We start from the raw sequence: 19,369 nt of genomic DNA on the forward strand, positions 1-19,369 counted from the left end.
AATGGCATTTTGTTCCCAAGCTGATGGAGGTGACACCAGGAAAGGGGAAGCTGCTGCCTCTGCTTATGGGATGTTGGGTCAACCTGAAATCTCATTGGGTTTCCCTTCTCCAGCTCTAGGAGGTGCATCTCACAGAGCTTCTGCATCTCCTCTGGGCACGGTGTTTGAAAACAACATGGTTTTAATTAAATGTGTCCCAGACACTTGGCTGAGACCTCTGTGGAAAAGCCTGAGCCCTGGTGCTCCAAGCATCCCAGCCTGGGCAGGAGGATGCTCTTCTGGGAGATGATCTGCTGGTCCTGCCTGGGAGCTGGGGCTCAGCGCCTCTTCTGGGCTCACACTGCCCTCTCCTGACACTTGGGGGTGGAAACGTCCCCAGGGCTCCTCCAGCCCTGAGACCTCGAGTTGTGGACTCACAGAATGCTCTGTGTTGGAAGGGACCCTGTCCTGGTTTCGGCTAGGATGGAGGTAATTTCTTTTCTAGTAGTGGATGGAATGCTGTGTTTGGGAGTTAGGATGAGAGCAGTGCTGATAACACCCTGATGTTTCTAGTTGTTGTCCAGCAATCAAGGACTTTTTCAGTTGTTCTTATTTCCCTACTAAAGAGAAGGGAGGGGACGCAGCCAGGACAGGTGACCTAAACTGGCCAAAGTGGATATTCCATGCCAATCACCTCATGCTCAGTATAAAGGGGGGCTGGTGAGAGGAGGAGCGGGTGACTCCAGGACGCGTGTTTTTTGGGGAAGGTCCAGTTTGTCGGGACAGCTCTGTGCTGCCCAGCCTGAGTTGTGTGGTTCAATGAGAAACTGCATTGTGTATCAATGGGGTGGCATGGGTCCAAAAGGGATCCCAGGGTGGGCACTGCTGGGTGGTGGGGCCGGTGGCTGTGTGAGGGGCAAGGGGGAGTTTGGGGAAGGTGGGATTTGCTGGCTGTGGTGGAAATCACCCGTCCTGGTGCCCTGGAGTTCTGCACCCCACTGTTGGCAGAGCTCACAGTGGGGATGCCCTGACTTGCTGTTCCCCAGCACAGGCTGCTGGGAGAGGTGCAGCTCTGGGAAAAGCCACCTCCAGCACCTGCACCCAGGTACTGCAGCTGTATTTTCTGCCTCTGGGCTTTGGCAGGAGGATGCAGAATTTCAGCTCCTTGCCTGGCAGTGGGGCCTCAAATCCTGCCCACAGATGTACATCTGAACCTCAAAGCCAGCAGAGGATGGGGTTTTAAAGCAGCCTGGTGCATCCGGCAGCTCCTGAGCACCTGGAGAGCAACTTCCCTTTCCACAGGAGATTTGTATTTCCTGCCCTGTAGAGTCAGGAATGGATTTGCAATAACTCCTGGGGAGGGGCAGTGGGGCAGAGCAGGGGCTGCACTGGGGAGCTGTGTGGTCCCATCCTGTCCTCGAGGACCGGTTTTTTGCACAGAGGGGCAGGATGGGGAGGCAGTGGCTGTGTTCAGGCAGCCCCTACGGGTCCATAGGGGAGACTTTCTCCTGTCCTTCAGCCAGCTGGTGGTGATGGGCTGTGAATAGAAGCTGTAAGCACAGCAGTGCAAGGTCAGGATCCTCTCAGCTTTCCTCTCCAGCACAGCCTGCCCATAGCTCACGTATTGCCTCAGCCACTCGGTACAGGTGTTCTCCAGGTAGTCCTTCATGTGCTTAATGGCAGCCCTGTCTGCCTCCCAGTTCCTCTTGGTGATTTGTGCTGCTGCATCTGCCACAGTGGAATTCATTGTGTCCGTGTCGAAGGCAATGAAGTCCCTCCCATCGTAGGGGATTTGCCAGTACCCCCTGGTGCTGTTGTCCTCCAGGAGGTCACAGCTGACTGTGCTCTGCAGTGTGTGAGCCCTCTCAGTGAAATGGGGCTGAGGGGCTGCTGCAGCCCTGGGCCTTCAGTGGGGCAAGGCCCCCCGGCAGCACCCCCCACTCCAGCCTGTGTGAGGCCTGGGAAATTTGGCACTGACACGAGAGCTGCCCCCACCCTGCCCAGGGCCCACAGCACTTGGGGGAGCACATAAAGACTCCCTGTGCCCAGATTGTAGGTTCTGTTTCTGGGGGTCTCGACTGCCATGGGGACCATGAGGGCTTTGAACATCCAGCCCAGCACCAGCAGTGGGAGTGCCAGGAGAAGCTGTGCTCCCAGATTATTGACTGCCTCCCCTTTCTCAGAGACAGGGCAGGATGAGAAGCTGAAATGTCCTTGACTGCTTAGCAACAACTAAACCAGTAGGGTGGTTCCATCACCATAAATCCCTAACACAGCCCTACACTCACTGCAAGATTAACATTAACTCTAACCCTGCTGAAAACGGGAGAGCAACTGTCACAGAACCTCACACAACAGGGCAGGACAGTGAGACAGGAAAAAGAAAAAAAAACAACAAAACCCCCACCTGAAACCTCTCTGGTTCTAGCAGACGTTAACGACCCACTGGTTCAGGGTGTTGCTCAGGATGTCAGTACTACACAATTGACTCAGAGCTCCTAAGATTTGTGCTTGATGACTCAAAGAGCACATAAGCACTCACCGATGGGAGATGAGGTCTGTCAGTCTCTGCAGAAGGTTTTGGGGAGGTCAGTGTTGCTGATGTGGGTTTGGTGTACGTTGCAGATGTGAGCAATGGTGGGGATGTGCGTAAGGAAGGCTGTGGTGTGTGTTTCTCTAGGTTTGGTTTTGTCGTGGTTTTACCCCAGCTGAGAGCCGAGATCCACGCAACTGCCTGCTCCTTAAAGGAAAAGAGCAGGGGAAGGGGGGAAGAGGCGGGGGGGGGGGGTGGGGGGGTGGGGGGGGGGGGTGAGAGGCAAGGGAAGGGTAAAGGAAGGGGCAAATAACCCCAAAACCAAGAAACTACAAGGCCCGTGGGTTGGGATAAGGATAGTTTACTAAGATAACAGAAAGATAAAATATAACAATGCTAACAGGACTTTAGAGCAAAAATATCTGAAGCTGTTGATACACAATGCAGTTTCTCACCAAACCCACAACTCAGGCCGTGCCACCCAGAGCCGTCCCGGAACCCGACCGTCCCCCGAAAACCGCGCATCCCGGAACTGTCCCTGCTCTTCCTCCCATCAGCCCCCCGATATCCTGGGCAGGACGTAATTGGCATGGAATACTCTCTTTGGTCAGTTTGGGTCACCTGTCCTGGCTTCGCCCCTCCTTTCTCATGAATAGAGAAATATGAAGAGCTGAGAAAGTTCTTGACTGTCTGACAGCAACTAAAAACATCAGGGTGTTATCAGCACTGCTTTCATTTTAACTCTCAAACTCAGCATTCCATCTGCTGCTACAAATGAAGTTAACTCTATCCTAACTGAAACCATGACAGGGTTCCACGAGCCTTCAGCTCTCCCCGTGGTCCCCCCTCCTTTTCATCACTGGGAGCTGCTGCTTGTGACTCCCCGCTTCCCGCTGTGGCTCAGTTGTTCCGCGTCAGTGGAAGTCGGGAGCCCTTCTGAGCTGCGTCCTGGTGGGAGCTGCTTTGCCCGGCCACCCCCAGTCCCTCTGGGGTGAACAGTCTGACCCTGGGGCAGGCTCAGCCCATAGACCAGCAGGGGGGAGTATCCAGGCACCGGGCTGCCTGAGTTGATGAACAAAATAGCAAAAACAAAAAGGGGGGATTGTAATAAACCTTGTATAATCAATTTGTTAATCAAAGCAGTAGGCAGTTAAACTATGTTAACCTTTGTAACTAAGCTGTTTTTAATCGCAATTGATGTGAGGGTACAGGATCACGATATGTAGGTAGTGTAGTTATGCAGTATAGTTATGGAGGGCAGCTCTGGGAACTAACGGTTTGTGAGGGACAAGGAAGTCTGTTTCTTTTTCTTTCTTTTTCATAACAAAGGACTTACTTGTGAGAGTCTCACACTATCTCTGGGAACAAGGATTCGAGGGTGGGATGGCATCCACCACCGATACATCGTTTATCCCCTTGCTACAGAAAAACTGACAAACAAAGACATAAATTAGCTCAGACTGATAAGAACACCGCAAGCTTGCAAGACCCTCACATTCCAGGTGAAAGTTGAAAGTACATCATGAGGACGACTCATGGCCTTCTTCCAAGGACCACCAGAGACCCTCGCTCACAATTCTTGGAAGGATCTGCACAAGCGCAAAGGACTGATAAGCTAATTAACATGTCTGGTCCTTGGGGACTGAGGAAGGGGCCTGAGGGCATGAGCCTGGAGTTGGGGCCTAAAGGCTTGGGTCCTAATTTCCAGGACCTGGGGGTGAGGCCTGAGCTGTGGGTCTGTGCAGCAGTTTGGGGTGGGGGCTGCAGGGGCGGCTTCTGCAAGAAGTTGCCTGAAGCTTCCCCCGGGCCCAACAGAGCAAACACCGGTTGGTCTCAAGGACAGCACAAGGGACAGCAGGGACAAGGGACAGCTCCCCCGAGCCCCGGGGGTGCACACGCTCCTCAGGAGGTTTTTACCCTTGTCCCATCTGTTTCACCACCAAACCCCCAGGGTGTCAGAGCCGGGTGGGGTCAGCCACGGGGCGCCAGACGCCTGGGTCCCCCCAGGACAGGCAGGTCTGGGTGTCTCTGGGTGCCCCAGCGGAAGGGGCCGAGAGTGGGGCCGGGGTGGGGAGGGGGGAAGAACTGGAGGGCCCAGGAGTGATACAGGCGAAGTGGGGCTGTGGGGGCGTCTAGGGCCCTGAGGAGAGGGTGGGGGACTGATGGTTGGGCGGCCCCGTGGGGAGTCCCGGTCCGAGAGTACAGTGTGGGGGGGTGGAGAGGCTGTGCCCACCCCTCTCCCGCGCTGCTTTCAGAGCTTTCACTTCTGCCAACCTGCAGAGACAGGAACTGCCTGGCTCACGGTGATGTCAGAGGCGTCTCAGGCTGCCATTGGCGGACAGGAGGTGGCGGAGCCAATCGCAGGGCTCGGGGCAGGGCTGGCAGTGAGGTCTGTCCCGTGCGGGGCTCGTTCGGTTCATGTGGTCGCGGCCCGGAGCGATGGGGCCGCGCCAGGCACTGGGTCTGGGGCTGCTGCTGGGGGTCCTTGTCGGAGCGGCATGCGGTGAGTGTTGGAGGGGACACGAAGCCCTTTCCCTGGGTGCCGGGACCCCCCCAGACTCCCTTTTATGATACGGGTGTTCCGCTCCCCAGGCAGTGGAACCCTTGACCCTCCTCCACCCTGGGCTACTGGTGCCTGGACTCCAGAAATTCTCCTCAGGCAAGGGGAGCCCTCGTCCCTCCCATGGGACACCGGGTGTTCCCTCGGAATGCTGCCTCCTGGTCTTCCCTTCCCAGGAAGCAGGACCTCCTCCTGGACACACCTGGGTGCCCCAACATCCCCCACCAGTCACATCCCTCCTGCACCGTGGGTCCCTGCACCCCCCAATTGTCACCGTGCCCTGTGTCCCCACAGAGCTCCACTCCCTGCACTACTTCCGCATCGGGGTGTCAGATCCCAGCCCAGGGCTGCCCGAGTTTGTGTCCGTGGGGTACGTGGACGGGAACCTCATTGTGCACTACGACAGCGAGACAAGGAGGATGGTACCCAAGGCAGACTGGATGGCGGCCAATGTGGACCAGCAGTACTGGGACAGGAATACCCAGATAGGACAGAACAATCAGAAGATGAACCGTGTGAACTTGGCCACACTGCGGGAGCGCTACAACCAGAGTGGGAGTGAGTGTGGGCTGGGCTGGGCTCCATGGGACAGGAGAGCTCCCACCCTCCAGAAGACCCTTCCCTGCCCCACACTGCTGCCCCAGCCTGTCCCGACACTGCCCTGCCCAGTGCAACTGTCAGCAGGTTCCCATCATGAGGGGATGCCTTGTCCCAGAGCTGGGGAGGCCCCCTTACCCAGCACGTCCCCCCCCTGCCCAGTGGATACCCAACCGAGGGCTGGCTATCCCATTGCAGCCCTCACCATCCTTGTGGCAGTGGAGATCCCCAGACCCAGAGGGGCTCCCACCCCATGTCCCAGCCCCTCACCATTCCTATGGTATTTTGTACCTCTCACCCCAGAGCGAGAGGGGCTCCCCTAACTCATGCTGTCTCCTGTCCACCCCAGCATTCAGGACCCTGTCCCATCCCCTTGCTGTTGCAGGGTGCCATGGTGCTGAGTGCCAGCCCACCCATGCCATGGGCACAGTGAGTCTGTGTCACAGCTTTATGTCATGCCCCGAGTGCTGTGGGCCCTGGGCAGGGGAGGGGCAGCTCTTGTGTTGGTGACTGATTCCCTCAGGCCTCACAGAGGGCTAGAGTTAGGGGGGTGCTGCCAGGGGGCCTTGCCCCACTGAAGGCCCAGGGCTGCAGCAGCTCCTCAGCCCCTTCTCCCTGGTTGTGTTTCAGGGGCTCACACACTGCAGCACATGTATGGCTGTGACCTCCTGGAAGATGGTAGCACTAGAGGTTATGAGCAGTATGCCTATAATGGGAGGGACTTCATTGCCTTCGACATGGACACGATGACGTTCACTGCGGCAGATCCAGCAGCACAAATCACCAAGAGGAAGTGGGAGATGGATGGGACTGAAGCTAAGCACAGGAAGTACTACCTGGAGAACATCTGCCCTGAGTGGCTAAGGAAATACGTGAGCTATGGGCAGGCCGTACTGGAGAGGAAAGGTGAGGGGAGATGGGGACCCTGGGGAGGGGCCAGCACGGATGTGTGTGCCAGCCCTCACTGCCACCCCCTCCCCAGAGACCCCCACGGTCCGAGTGTTGAAGAAGGAGACCCAGGGGATCCTGACCTTGCACTGCCGCGCTTACGGCTTCTACCCACGGCCCATCACCATCAGCTGGCTGAAGGACGGTGAGGTCAGGGACCAGGAGACCCAGCGGGGCAGCATCGTGCCCAACAGCGACGGCACCTACTACACCTGGGTGTCCATCGAGGCCCCTCCTGGGGAGCAGGACAAGTACCGGTGCCGTGTGGAGCACGCCAGCCTGGCTGAGCCAGGGGTCTTTGTGTGGGGTGAGTCTGGTGGCCTTGGGCATGTGGAGTGGTGGGCTGGGGTTGTTCCCTTTCCCCTCCTCACTGCTCTACTCATCCCCAGAGCCAGAGTCCAACTCATCAGCCATATTGCTGGGGGTGTTTGTTCCCCTTGTCATGCTGGCTGTCATCGGCATCATTGGATTTGTCTGGAAGCGCAGATCAGGTAAAGCCCCAGGGTGTGGGATGAAGGCAGATCCTGGGACACTGGCAGAGTCTGTGCACATGAGCTGCAACACTCTGGGGAGTCCCCAAGCCTGATGGTGAATCACAGTGGATGCTGATGCCTCTTTCTCTCTGCAGGGACAAATGGCTACGGCAGGGCACCAAGTGAGTACAGGGGTCAGGTCTGGCTCCAGCCCCTGCCCAGTGCCAGCGTGGTCTCATGGCTCTGGTGTATGGCTGCTGCTGGTGTTACCCCATCCCCTTCCTTCCTGTGCCACCCCGCTTTACAGCCCCATGGTGGGGACGTATTGAAGAGGGGGTGTCTCCCCTCCAGTGCTCATGGTGCCATCCTCCTTTGCTGGTGGCTGCAGCATGACCACGGCTCCTGGGCTGGCTCCTGGCACATGCACTGAGCCTGCAGTGAGCACAGTGCCAGCGGCTCATGGCTGTTTCTCCCTCACAGGCAGAGATGGGGTGCCTTCCAACTCGGCAAGTACGTGGTGGGACTGGGGAGGTGGGTGGGGCAGCCCCAGCTCTCCCTGCTCCCCTGTGGAACCCATGGCCTGAGTGACTTTCGGCTGGGGAGGGGGAGGCAGAGACACCCAGAGCAGAGGGTTGGGGCCAGTGGGTGACACTGTCTCTTCCTCATGTCCTTGCAGTCTAACTGCTCCAGGAAGGACCTGGGCGGGGGTGACTGGATGTGCCCCCTGCACTCTCACCTCAGTAGAGGTGCTGGAGGCAGCTGGAGCTGCCTGCACAGAACTGATCACGCTGCGCCTGCCCACACTGCTGCACTGGTGGCTCTTCTGGCTGGGTAAATGCCTTGTTTGCCTTACTTTCTTCCTGTGCTTCTTTCCCAGACTTGGGTCATTGACTGTGCTGGTTTTCCCTGGGCTAGAGCTGGTATTTCTTTCCAGCAGCCCAGCATGGTGCTGTGTTTAGGACTGTGTTGGGTCTGGCTGAGGTGGAGTTCATTTCCACCCAGCAGCCCTGGCCATGCTGTGCATTGGGAGTGAGCAGGGTGTGAGTACCCGCCCAGGGATTTGGCTGCTGGGGAGCAGCCAAAGATGGTTGTCTTCTGTAGCAAGCGTTGCGCGTACTGAATCCCGGCTTCCCAGGAAGTAGCTGAACATCACCTGCTGATGGGAAATAGTGAATAAATCTTTGCTTTTGCTTTATTAAACCACCTTTGCCTTGATGTACAAATTCTCGCGTTATCTTAGTTTTCCTCCAGGCAACTTGGGCACCTGATGCCACTGATCCTCCCACTGTGCCCACCTTGTGCCGGCACTTACCTCTTCAGCAGGAGAAGGATGCGCGTGCTCACTGACACCTCCTGCTTAGTCTGAAGTCTCACAGAGTCACAGGGGTTGGAGGGACCTCTGGAGATGACCCAGTCCCACCCCACAAAGCAGGGTGCCCTTGAGCAGGCTGCACAGGGCAGCACCCAGGATCACAGGGTTGGAATGTTATTCCTCCCTGGGTGCAGGACCCAGCACTTGCCCTTGTTGAATTCTGTAAGATTCCTCTCTGCCCAACTCTCCAGCCTGTCCAGATCTCACTGGATGGCAGCGCAGCCTTCCTCTGTGTCATCCACTCCTCCCAGTTTGGTGTCACCAGCAAGCTGGCTGAGGGTAGACTCCATCCTTTCATCCAGTCTGGGCCTGAGAGACTAAGGGATGTTCACTGAGAGAACAGTGAAGCTGTCCAGGGAGGTGGTGGAATCACCATCCCTTGGGCAGTTCAAAAAACAGGTAGATGTAGTGCTTTGGGAGGTGGTTTAGAAGTTACAGGTGTGTAGGGCTGATGGTTGGACTTGAGGATCTCAAAGGTCTTTTCCAAGTTTGATGATTCTATGAAACTAAGATGAGGCTTTTCAGCCTGTAAAGTAGAACCTAGATGTTCTCTTCCATCAGGTTCCCAATGTATGAGCCAAGCTCAGTGGTCCCCAAGCCCCACAGCCCTCCATCCCAGGGGGATGTTGGCATCCCTGCAGCCACCCCAGGGTTGGGGCGTGACCAGCCATGGTGTCAGGTGTGGCGTGTTCCTTCCACCAGAAAGGCACTGGAAAGGTGTTTCTGCAGCTATCTGAAGTGGGATCACCAATGGTAGGGACATCCCCAGAAGGCGTAGCCCCAGTCTGTCCTAGTATGTCCAGATGCTGGGAGCTGTGTTACGAGTTTTATGGGAGGAGGTGCGAGGATGGACACACTGTGTGAGGACATGAACAAAGAGCACAGGGAACATTGGGTTTGCACCATATTTTCCTCTATATCCCCACCTTCCATAATTCCCAGAAACCACGGAAGAGGTAATTTCTACCAGTAAAGATCCCTGTCTTGCTATGGTGTAGCAGTTTTGAGTAACTGAGTTTTAATGGAGAACAGGGGTGCTGCAGAGATGGCTGCTGCAAGAAGCAGCTAGAAGCTCTCTGCAGACCCTGGTGAGTAAACAATGACTGATTCAAGGCCAGAGTTGCTGCTGACCAGGGCCAAGACCATCAGAGATGGTCACAGTGCCTCTGGGAATCACATTTAGGAGAAAAAACCCTGCAGGCAGATGCATTTTGCCACCAGAGAAGGGAGTGAGAAGATGTAAGGAGCTGTGCAGACACCAAGGCCAGGGATGGAGGGGAGGAAGAATGAGGTGCTCCAGGTGCCAGAGAGAGAGATTCCCCTGCAGCTCACGCAGAAGACCATGGTGGAGCGGGTGTCCCCTCACAGCCCATGGATAAGGACGGGGAGCAGAGACATCTACAGCCTGTAAAGAGATTGATCCAGGCCTCAGCAGGTTTGCCGGGAGACTTGTGACTCTGTGGGGAACCAGGCTGGAGCTGTCTGGGCCTGAAGTTCAGCACCCCATGGAAGGAGCTGTGCTGAGGCCCGTGGTGAGGAAATCGTTACAGTCACCCTAATAAAACAGCTTAACTTCTAGGTTATTTTGGTTTTAGTTTAGAATATGATTTTGATTTTAGAGGAGTTACAGCAGCTATGAGAATATACAGCATGTTAAGACTTTTAGGAACAAGATGGCGTGTGCCCTTATCACTATGGAAAATCTCTATGGACTCTGAATTAAAATAATGGGTCCTGGTTATGGACCTTGAGCCAAAACAATAGATGCAAGAAGAAACTGACTCTGGCTACGAAAGACCAGCCAAAAACAAAGTGAGCTTGCACAAGGATAGGGTTCACTCATGAACACATGGTTCACCATGGACACCCAATTACCTAGAGTGTGGGGCAGCAGAAACTTCCTCCAGGCTACAAGGAGAGAGGAGAGCTGGTCACATCCCAGAGCCGGTCCCAGCAGTTCTGGGCAGGGCAGAGGGCCCATCCCCGTGATGGTCTGCTTGGGCTGCTGACTCTCCCAGGCACATTGCCATGGGCATTCCCAGACCCAGGGATGGGGGATGGAGAGGATGGGCAAGGAGGGAAAGGGCCGAGCACAGAGCACCTGGGGATAGGACCCCACAGTGTCCCAGATCTCAAAGACACTCACCCAGTACTGCATCTCATTCCTCTGTGAAGTGGTTTGGCCCTGGCTAGAGGCCAAATGCCCATCAATGCCGCTCTATCACTCCCCTTTCCAGCCAAAAAGGGGAGAAAATATATATTGAGAGGCTAAGGATTCAAGATAGGGACAGAGAGGGGTCACTCTCCAATTAGTGCATTGGGCAAAACAGACTCCACACAGAAGAAAGAAAACTAATTCATTACACTGCACTACACACCCAGTGAACCAGAGTCAGGCAATGAGAAGCACAGACAGGTCTTAAAGCACCTTTCCCCCACCCCTCCCTTCTTAGCAAACTTTACTTCATTCATGATTTTACTCCCTTCTTCCCCAGCAACACAGTGCGAGGAGAGGCAGGAAAAGGGGAGTGGGGTTCCAGTCAGTTCCTCACAAGCTGTTTTCCTTCTCCAGATCTTAAATCACCTCTACTTCTCCTCACCCCTCCCCTCTTCAAAGACTTTAGTCATAATTTTGATCCCTTCTTCCCTTCCCCACCCCCCACCATTGTGGCGTGGGGAGGGGCAGGGAATGGGGAGGGGGGGTCAGTACATTCCTCCTGAGTTGTTTTCCTTCTTACTTGGGGTGGGGGGGGAGAGGTATTCCACACACACCCCTTCCCCTGCAGCACCATGGGGTCCCACCCATGGGAGAGTCCTCCACAAACTTCTCCAGCGTGAGTCCTTTCTATTAGGGCGTCATCTCCTCACCATGTGCCTCAGCCCGGTTCCCTTCCATGGGGTGCTGACCTTCGGGTCCAAACTGCTCCAGCCTGGTCTCCCACAGAGTCACAAGTCCCCCAGCAAACTTGCTGTGGCATGGGCCAGTCTCTCCACAGGCTGTAGATGTCTCTGCTTCCCATCCTTTTTCATGGGCTGCGAGAGGACACCTGCTCTACCATGGTCTTCTCTATGGGCTGCAGGGGAATCTCTCTCTCTGGCACCTGGAGCACCTCATTCTTCTTCCCCTCCTTCTTCCCTGGCCTTGGTGTCTGCACAGTTTCTCACATCTACTCACTCCCTTCTCTGGGGGTTAAAAGCAGCTGCTTGCAGTTCTTTCTTCTAAATATGATTCCCAGAGGCGCTGTGACCATCACTGATGGGCTCAGCCTTGGTCAGTAGCAACTCTGGCCTTGAATCAGCTGATGTTTACTCTCTGGGGCCTGCAGAGCTTCTAGCTGCTTCTTACAGCAGCCATCTCTGCAGTCCCCAGTTCTCTACCAGCACATTGCTACAGAAAACTGCTACACTCTGGAAAGCAAAACCAAAAAGCGATGTGTGACCAGAGGGAACAGCTACTCCTCCTGTAAGTGCTCCCACAGGAGCTGTCAGAGCTTGGCAAGACCTCAAATTGCTTGTTTGGGAAATGGTAAAAGACCCCAGTCCCCAGGAATGTCTCCCTTGGACGGGTCATGTCCCATGGCTAATGCCCAGGGAGAACCAAAGGGAAGAGGGGACAAATCTGGGCTGGTTTCCCCAAAGCAGGAAAAGTGCATGAATTGAGAGGACAGGCAAAGAGGGAAAGGGCTGAGCACAGAACACCCGTGACAGGACCCCACGTCGTGCAGGTGCCCATGGCCACTCACCCGGTGCTGCACCTCGTTCCTCTGGAAAGAAAACCAAAAAGCAATATTTATCAGGTAGGACACCTTGTCACCCCAGAAATGCTCAAGAAGAACAGGAAGAGCTCTTGCAGATCCCAAATTACTGTTTGGGAAGTGCAAAAAACCCCAAACCCCAGGAATGTCTCTCCACAAGACTCACCCAGTTCTGTACCTTGTTCCTCTGGAAAAGAAGGAAAAAATAATATTTAACCAGGTAGGACATCTTGTCCTGCCATAACTGCACATGAAGAGTAGGCAGAGCTCAGGCAGACCCCAAATTATGGTTTTGGAAGTGCAAAGAGGCCCAAATGTCAGGAATGTCTCTTTCCACAAGACTCACCCTGTGCTGCACTTCGTTCCTCTGGAAAGAAAAACAAAAAGACAAGTGTGATCAGAGGGAGCAGCTACTCATCCCATGGCTGCTCCACAGCAGCAGGTAGAGCTTGGGCTGATGCCCAACTCATTCTTTTTGGGGAGTAGGAAAAGACCGCATTGCACCCAGGAATGGTTCCCTGCTAGACTATTTCCCCATAAGCCCACCCAGGCCCTCTGGAGCTCAGCCCCAACCTCAGGAACCCCACAAATCCAAGTCCCTCCCGGGGGCTCCTGTGCCAGGAGGTTTTGCTGGGGTAAAGGGCCAGAAGGACTCACCCAGCTGTCTGGATACCAGCAGGCCTGAAAAGCAAAGCCAGAGGAAGAGGACATGAGGAGTGCGGCTTGGAGAAACATCTCAAGAGGGTCTCTTGGACCCTCCCACCAGCCAGGTGCTCTGGCCGTGCTCCCTGTCCCCCTGCCCACACCCCACCGTGCCCTCGTCCCATTCAGTCCTTTGCCCAAGGGGCATTTTGATGAAGGCAAAACATCCTTCTGAAGCAAACGTACGTTTCCTTCTCCAGAGATAAGCACTGATGCCAAGGAGCCCAAAGAAGAGCACGGGGAGGAGCACACTCAGACCAATCACCCAGGGATGCATATTGTGGAAAAAGGAAGCTGAGAAACAAACAGATCCACAGGGAAAGGGATGGATGTACTGGAGTGTGTGGGAGGAAGGACCAAGAAACTACCACCCCACACATCCCAGCCCTTGTCCCGTGAGCCCTGGCCTCAAGGGGACAGAGTCCTCCCGTGCTCCCACGTCCCCACACTGCACCCCAAGCCCAGCACAAAGCTGCTCCAAGCAAGGCAGCCACCCCCCGCCCTGCTCCAGCGCCGCAGGGGCTGGCTGCAGCCATCTCACCGGAGATGCGCAGGGACGCCTCCTGCTCCTGGTCCAGGCGGCTGTTCCTGACCACACAGGACCAGTTTCCCTCTCCAGTCCCCGTCACCACGATGGCATCTTCAGTGTCAAACAGGCCCCTGGCGTCAGGGGAATGTCTCTGGGAGACCGAGGGGACATGGTGCCCGTCAGGGTCTTTCCACAGTACCTCCGGTTGCGGGAACCATCCGGCCGATCGACACAGCACCCGGATGCCTCCAGCCTCGTACCCCTCCAGAGAGAGCTTAGGACAAGAGCCTATGGCTGGGGAAGAGCCCAGGGTTGGTGTCAGGGAGGGATGGACTCAGCTCTGATGCAACCACTGCATCCCCAAGCAGATCCCTCACAGCTCCCACCAAACCCACCCCAACCTGGGCAGGAACCACCCAGCATTGATGCCCAACAGCCCCAGATCTCCCCCTAAACCTCACAGGAGAGCAAGACCGAGCTGCCCAGCTTCAGCACCTCAAGGCAGCATCTGTAGCGACCCCTCTTTGTTCAAGAAGCTCCAAGGCTTCCAGACAATGTACCAGGTGTCCTGGGGCACCAAGGGAAGAGACAGGGATCTGGGAGGGACATACAAGGCCAGGGACACCATGACCACCCCTGGAAACACTACACCAGACACAAACCTGTCACCTGCAGCTCCACCAAAGCTTCTCCATAGGTGTTGCCATCTTTCACGGTGCAGACATAATAACCATCATCAGAGGGTCTCAGCCCAGAGATTCGCAAGCTCAGCTCTCCGTTGGAGAGACCATCTCTGGCCAGCTCTGTCCTCCCAACATATTCCTCCATCTGCTCCCCGGGCACGTCCTCCCCATGTTGGTAGTGGTGCACCATTTCAGAGACCCTGTGCCGGATCCACCTGATGTCCAAACTCTGAGCATCCATGGCTGGGGACAAGCGACACGGCAGCACAAAGTCCTGCCCCACAGGGACAGGGAGAGCATGGCCTGGTCCCACCACCCTGAAGTCAGCTTGACCATGGAGAAGGACACAGAGACATGGAGATGGCACCTATGTTAATTGAGGGTGTTGCAGGCCAGGGCTGAGTTTGGCATGAGCCGGGCACGCTCCATGCTGTGGGCATTGCTTTGCCCTCCCATGTTCCAGAGACCCTGGAGAAACTGGAGTGGGAGTGGGAGGACTGGAAGGAGAAGGAGGTTTCCTGGGAGTGGGAACCTGCTCCAGAAAACAACCTCCATCCCAGCCAGCCCTGGTGCAAGCGAGAGCCGTTTGATGGGAGCACTGCAGGACAGGACTGGAGGGGAACCCAGGGTGAGGGACATATAGTGTAAAGAGCCCAAGGGAAAGTCAAGCTATGTGGGGCCCAACACTGGACATGGGTCCCCCCGCCCCACCAGAGCTCCCTGCCCCACATCTGCCACCCATAGCAGATGAAACCCCCTGCCAGCCCTGCAGGATCCCTACCTGAACACAACTGGAAGATGCGGAGAGTCACCCAGTACATCAGGAGGTCCCCAGGGCTTGTCGGGAGCCACATCTGTGGCCGTGCTGGACTGTAGGGAGAGGAAGGGAGGCAGAGGAGGGCGATGGGGGTACAGCCACCCCAGAGGGGCTTGCAAAGTAGGGCTGCCCCTTCCCCCTAAGAGGCACCAAAATCCCCAAACCCTCTGCGTGAGCACGATGGCTGAAGAAACTAGTGCTCAAGGGCAGCGTGGGACCACACACAGCTCCCCAGTGCAGCCCCTGCTCCCACCCACTTCCACTTACCTCGATTTCTGGTATTTCTGTTACTGACTCTAAATGACAGGAAATATTCTACCCCCTGCAAAAAGAGATGCTTCCTCTAGGAGACATTGTCTGATATATGAAACACGCTTCTCAGAATCACTCATCATTTTATATTTGTGGTTTGGAACTTCTGCTTCTGGGTGGGACTTGAGGCCCCACCCCAGGTGCTTTGCTGAAGCTCTTCACCATACTACCAAAGCCCAAACTCAATAACTAAAGCTGGAAGCAGGAACCAGGCACAAAACAGCAAAGGGCCAGTGTAGAGTCCTTCACCTCTCAAGGAATAACCCCCAGCACCAGTACAGGTTCGGAGCTGACCTGCTGGGAAGCAGTGCTGTGGAAGAAGACATGGCAGTCCTGTTGGAACTCAGGCTGACCATGACCAACAACGTGTCCTCAGGGTCAGGGAAGAGAAATCGGTGGGCAGCAGGTCAGGGAGGTTCTCCTGCCCCCCTGCTCTGCCCTGGGGAGGCCTCATCAGGAATATTTTATGCAGTGCTGGGCCCCCTGGGTCAAGAAAGACAAGGAGCTCCTGGAGAGGGTGCAAAAAAGGGCTATGGAGATGCTGAGGGGACTAGAACATCTCTGAGGGACTTGAGACTCTTTAGCCTAGAGAAGACTGAGGTGGGGGGTGGATCTTCTCAATGCTGATAAATATTTGAGGGGTGGGTATCATGAGGATGGGGTCAGTCTGTGTTCAGTGGTGCCCAGGGACAGGACAAGAGGCAATGGGCAGAAATTTGAAAATAGAATCATAGAATGTGTTAGGTTGGAAGGGACCTCTAAAGGACATCTAGTCCAGCCCCCCTGCAGTGAGCAGGGACATCTTCACTAGATCAGGTTGCTCAGAGCCCCATCAAGCCTGATCTTGAATATCTCCAGGGACGTATTTATAGGGAATATAAGGAGTTCCACCTAACCACGAGGAGGAACTTCTTTCCTGTGAGTGTGGCAGAGCCCTGGGACAGGATGGCCAGAGAGGTTGTAGAGTCTCCATCTCAAGACTTTCAAAACCTGCCTGGATGCTGTTCTCTACAGCCTGCTTGAGGTGATTCTGCTCTGGCTGGGGGTACTGTATGGTCTGGGCACTGCACATACTGGGACTAGATGGAAGACTATGTTGGGAGGACAGAGTTGGTCAGAGATGGTCTCACCAACGAACACCTGGACTTGTGAATCTCTGGGTTGAGACCCTCTGATGATGGTCAGTACGTCTGCACCGTGACTGATGATGCCTCTTATGGAGAAGCTACGGTGGGCCTGGAGATGTCAGGTTTGTGCTTGTTGCGGTGTTTCCAGGGGTGGTGATGGTGTCCCTGGGCCTGTGTTTCCCTCCCAGACCTCTGGCCCATACTTTTTCTGTGACAGGAGACCTGGTACATTGTCTGGAAGCCTTGGAGCTTCTTGAATGAGAACTGATCAGTGCAGAGGCTGCCTTGAGGTGCTGAAGCTTGGCAGGTTGGATTTGTTCTGCCTTGAGGTTTGCAGGAGAGCTCTGGGATGGTTGGGCATCCATACTCTGCAGTTCCTGAACAGGTTGGGGTGGGTTTGGTGTCCAGTCCCACAGCCCCAGTGGGAGCTGTGAGGGGTCTGCTCTGGGATGTGGTGGTGGCCTTGGAGCTGAGCCCATCCTTCTTCCCCAGCCACAGGCTCTGTCCCTCAGCTCTCTCTGGAGGGTTACGAGGCCGGAGGCATCCGGGTGCTGTGTCGATCAGCCGGATGGTTCCTGCAACCGGAGGTGCTGTGGAAAGACCCCAACGGGCACCATGTCCCCTCAGTCTCCCAGAGACGTTCCCCTGATACCAGGGGCCTGTTTGAAACTGAAGATGCCATCGTGGTGACGGGGACCAGAGATGGGATCTGGTCCTGTGTGGTCAGGAACCGCCGCCTGGCCCAGGAGCAGGAGGCGTCCCTGCACATCTCCGGTGAGACGGCTGCAGCCAGCCCCTGCGGCGCTGGAGCAGGGCGGGGGGTGGCTGCCTTGCTTGGAGCAGCTTTGGGCTGGGCTTGGGGTGCAGTGTGGGGGTGTGAGGGCATGAGAGGAGTCTGTCCCCTTGAGTCCAGGGCTCGCGGCACACGGTCTGCATGGGGGTGTGGGGCAGGGGTTTCTTGGTTCGTCTTCCCACAGATGCAACTGTAAATCCGTCCCTTTCCCCGTGGATCTGTTTGTTTCTCAGCTCCCTTTTTCCATGATGCCTGTCCCTGGATGGCCAGTCTGGGTGTGCTCCTTGTGCTTTCTTGTTGGACTCCTTTCCCTTGTAGCTTATCTCTGGAGAATAAAAAGTACATTTGCCCCCAAAGGACGTGCTGCCTTCATCAAAAAACAGTTTGGGTAAGGATGAAAGGGGACAAGGACATGGTGGTATGTGGGCTGGAGGACAGGGAGCCAGAGCACCTGGCTGGTGGGAAGGTCCCAGAGACCCTCTGGAGCTGTTCCCGCTGAGGAAGCAACCTGCTCTCCTGACCTCCTCTTCCTCCAGCTTTGCTTTTCAGTGCTGCTGTCCAGAGAGCTGGGTGAGTCCTTCTGGCCCCTTCCCCCAGCAAAACCTCCTGGCACAGGAGCCACTGGGAAGGACTTGTTCTTTGGGGGGTTCCTGATGTTCATGCTGAAATCTAGAGAGGCTGGGTGGGCTGACGGTGGAATTGGCTGGCAGGGAACCATTCCTGGAGGTCTTGTCCCACTCCCCGGAAAGAAGGAATTGGGGAATAACCCTGATTTCTGGCTGCTCCTGCAGTATCAGCCATGGGGTGAGTGGTTGTTCCCTCTGATCACTTGTTGCTTTTGGATTTTGCTTTCCAGAGGAATGAGTTAGTTCTCCTAGTTAGTATTAGGAGATGTCTTAGTACTAGGAGAAGTAAGGAAGGGAGACAGCAAAACAGCCACCTTAGACTTCCATAGGGCTGACTTTGGACTTTTCAGAAAGCTGCTCACTAAGATTCCATGGGAGGCAGCCCTTGAGGGCAAAGGAGTCCAAGAGGGCTGGATGCTCCTCAAGAAGGAAATCTTGGCAGCACAAGAACAGGCTGTCCCAGTCTGTCAGAAGAGGAGTCAGTGAGGAAGGAAGCCACCTTGGCTGAGTAGAGAGATTTGGGAAGATATTTGGGAAAAGAGGGAAAAATATGGGCTTTGGAAGAAGGGGCAGTTGTCTTGGGATGACTATAGGAATTTAGTGACATCATGTAGGGAGAAAGTCAGAAGGGCTAAAGCTGAACTGGAACTCAGACTGGCCAGTTCTGTGAAGGATAATAAAACGTCCTTCTATAAACATATTAACAGTAAAAGGAGGGTCAAGGAGAATCTCCAGCCCTTATTGGATGCAGGGGGAACATTAGTGACAAGGGATGAGGAGAAGGCTGAGGTCCTTAATTCCTTCTTTATCTCAGTCTTAATAGTGAAGTTGGATGTTCCCTGAGTATTCATCCTCAGGAACTGGCTGACAGGGAGGGAGAGCAGAACAAAGCTCCCATGATCCAAGAGGAAATGATTAGTGACCTACTTGGCCAATTAGACACCTACAGATCAATGAGGCCAGATGGGATCCACCCAAGGGTGCTGAGAGATCTGGCAGATGTGCTTGTCCAACCCCTTTCCATGATCTCCCAGCAATCCTGGCAGACTGGGGAAGTTCCACTCGACTGGAGGCTGGCAGGTGTTACACCCATGTATAAGAAGGTCCAGAAGGAGGATCCAGGGAACTCCAGGCATGTCAGTCTGGGAGCAATTATGCAGCACAGACATGATGGCCAGGGGATCAGGCCCAGTCAACATGGGTTTACAAAAGGTAGATCCTGACAAACTAACCTGATTGCCTTCTATGACCAGGTGACCTGCTGAATGGAGGAGGGGAAGGCTGTGGATGTGTCTACCTGGACTTCAGGAAAGCCTTTGCAAGGTTTCTCACAGCATTCTGACTGAGAAACTGGCTGCCACTGGCCTGGACAGGTGGACCCTCAGCTGGGTTAAAAACTGGATGGATGGATGGACCCAAAGGGTGGTGGTAAATGGAACCAAATCCAGCTGGAGGCCGGTCACGAGTGGCACCCCCAGGGCTCAGTCCTGGATCCAGTTCTGTTCAACATCTTTATCAATGACCTGGATGAAGGGATTGAATGCTCCCTCAGTCAGTTTGCAG

At 55.3% G+C, this 19,369-nt stretch overlaps 2 protein-coding genes across 2 annotated transcripts in view; one reads left to right on the plus strand and one right to left on the minus strand.

The window, feature by feature from the left end:
• Positions 1 to 19,369, minus strand: part of LOC311202952 (class I histocompatibility antigen, F10 alpha chain-like) — a gene marked incomplete at both ends in the record, with an annotated part of 133,247 nt that overhangs the window by 16,604 nt on the left and 97,274 nt on the right.
• LOC311202880 (class I histocompatibility antigen, F10 alpha chain-like) lies at positions 4,952 to 7,771 on the plus strand (the record flags this gene model as incomplete). The annotated part of the gene is made up of 8 exons (XM_084277528.1): positions 4,952 to 5,015; positions 5,367 to 5,630; positions 6,300 to 6,575; positions 6,652 to 6,924; positions 7,007 to 7,108; positions 7,246 to 7,272; positions 7,571 to 7,600; positions 7,767 to 7,771. 8 exons carry the CDS (start codon positions 4,952 to 4,954, stop codon positions 7,769 to 7,771), a joined length of 1,041 nt encoding a protein of 346 aa, XP_084133654.1.

Source organism: Gallinula chloropus (assembly GCF_964237585.1).
Source record: "Gallinula chloropus genome assembly, chromosome: 32".
Lineage (NCBI taxonomy): Eukaryota > Metazoa > Chordata > Aves > Gruiformes > Rallidae > Gallinula > Gallinula chloropus.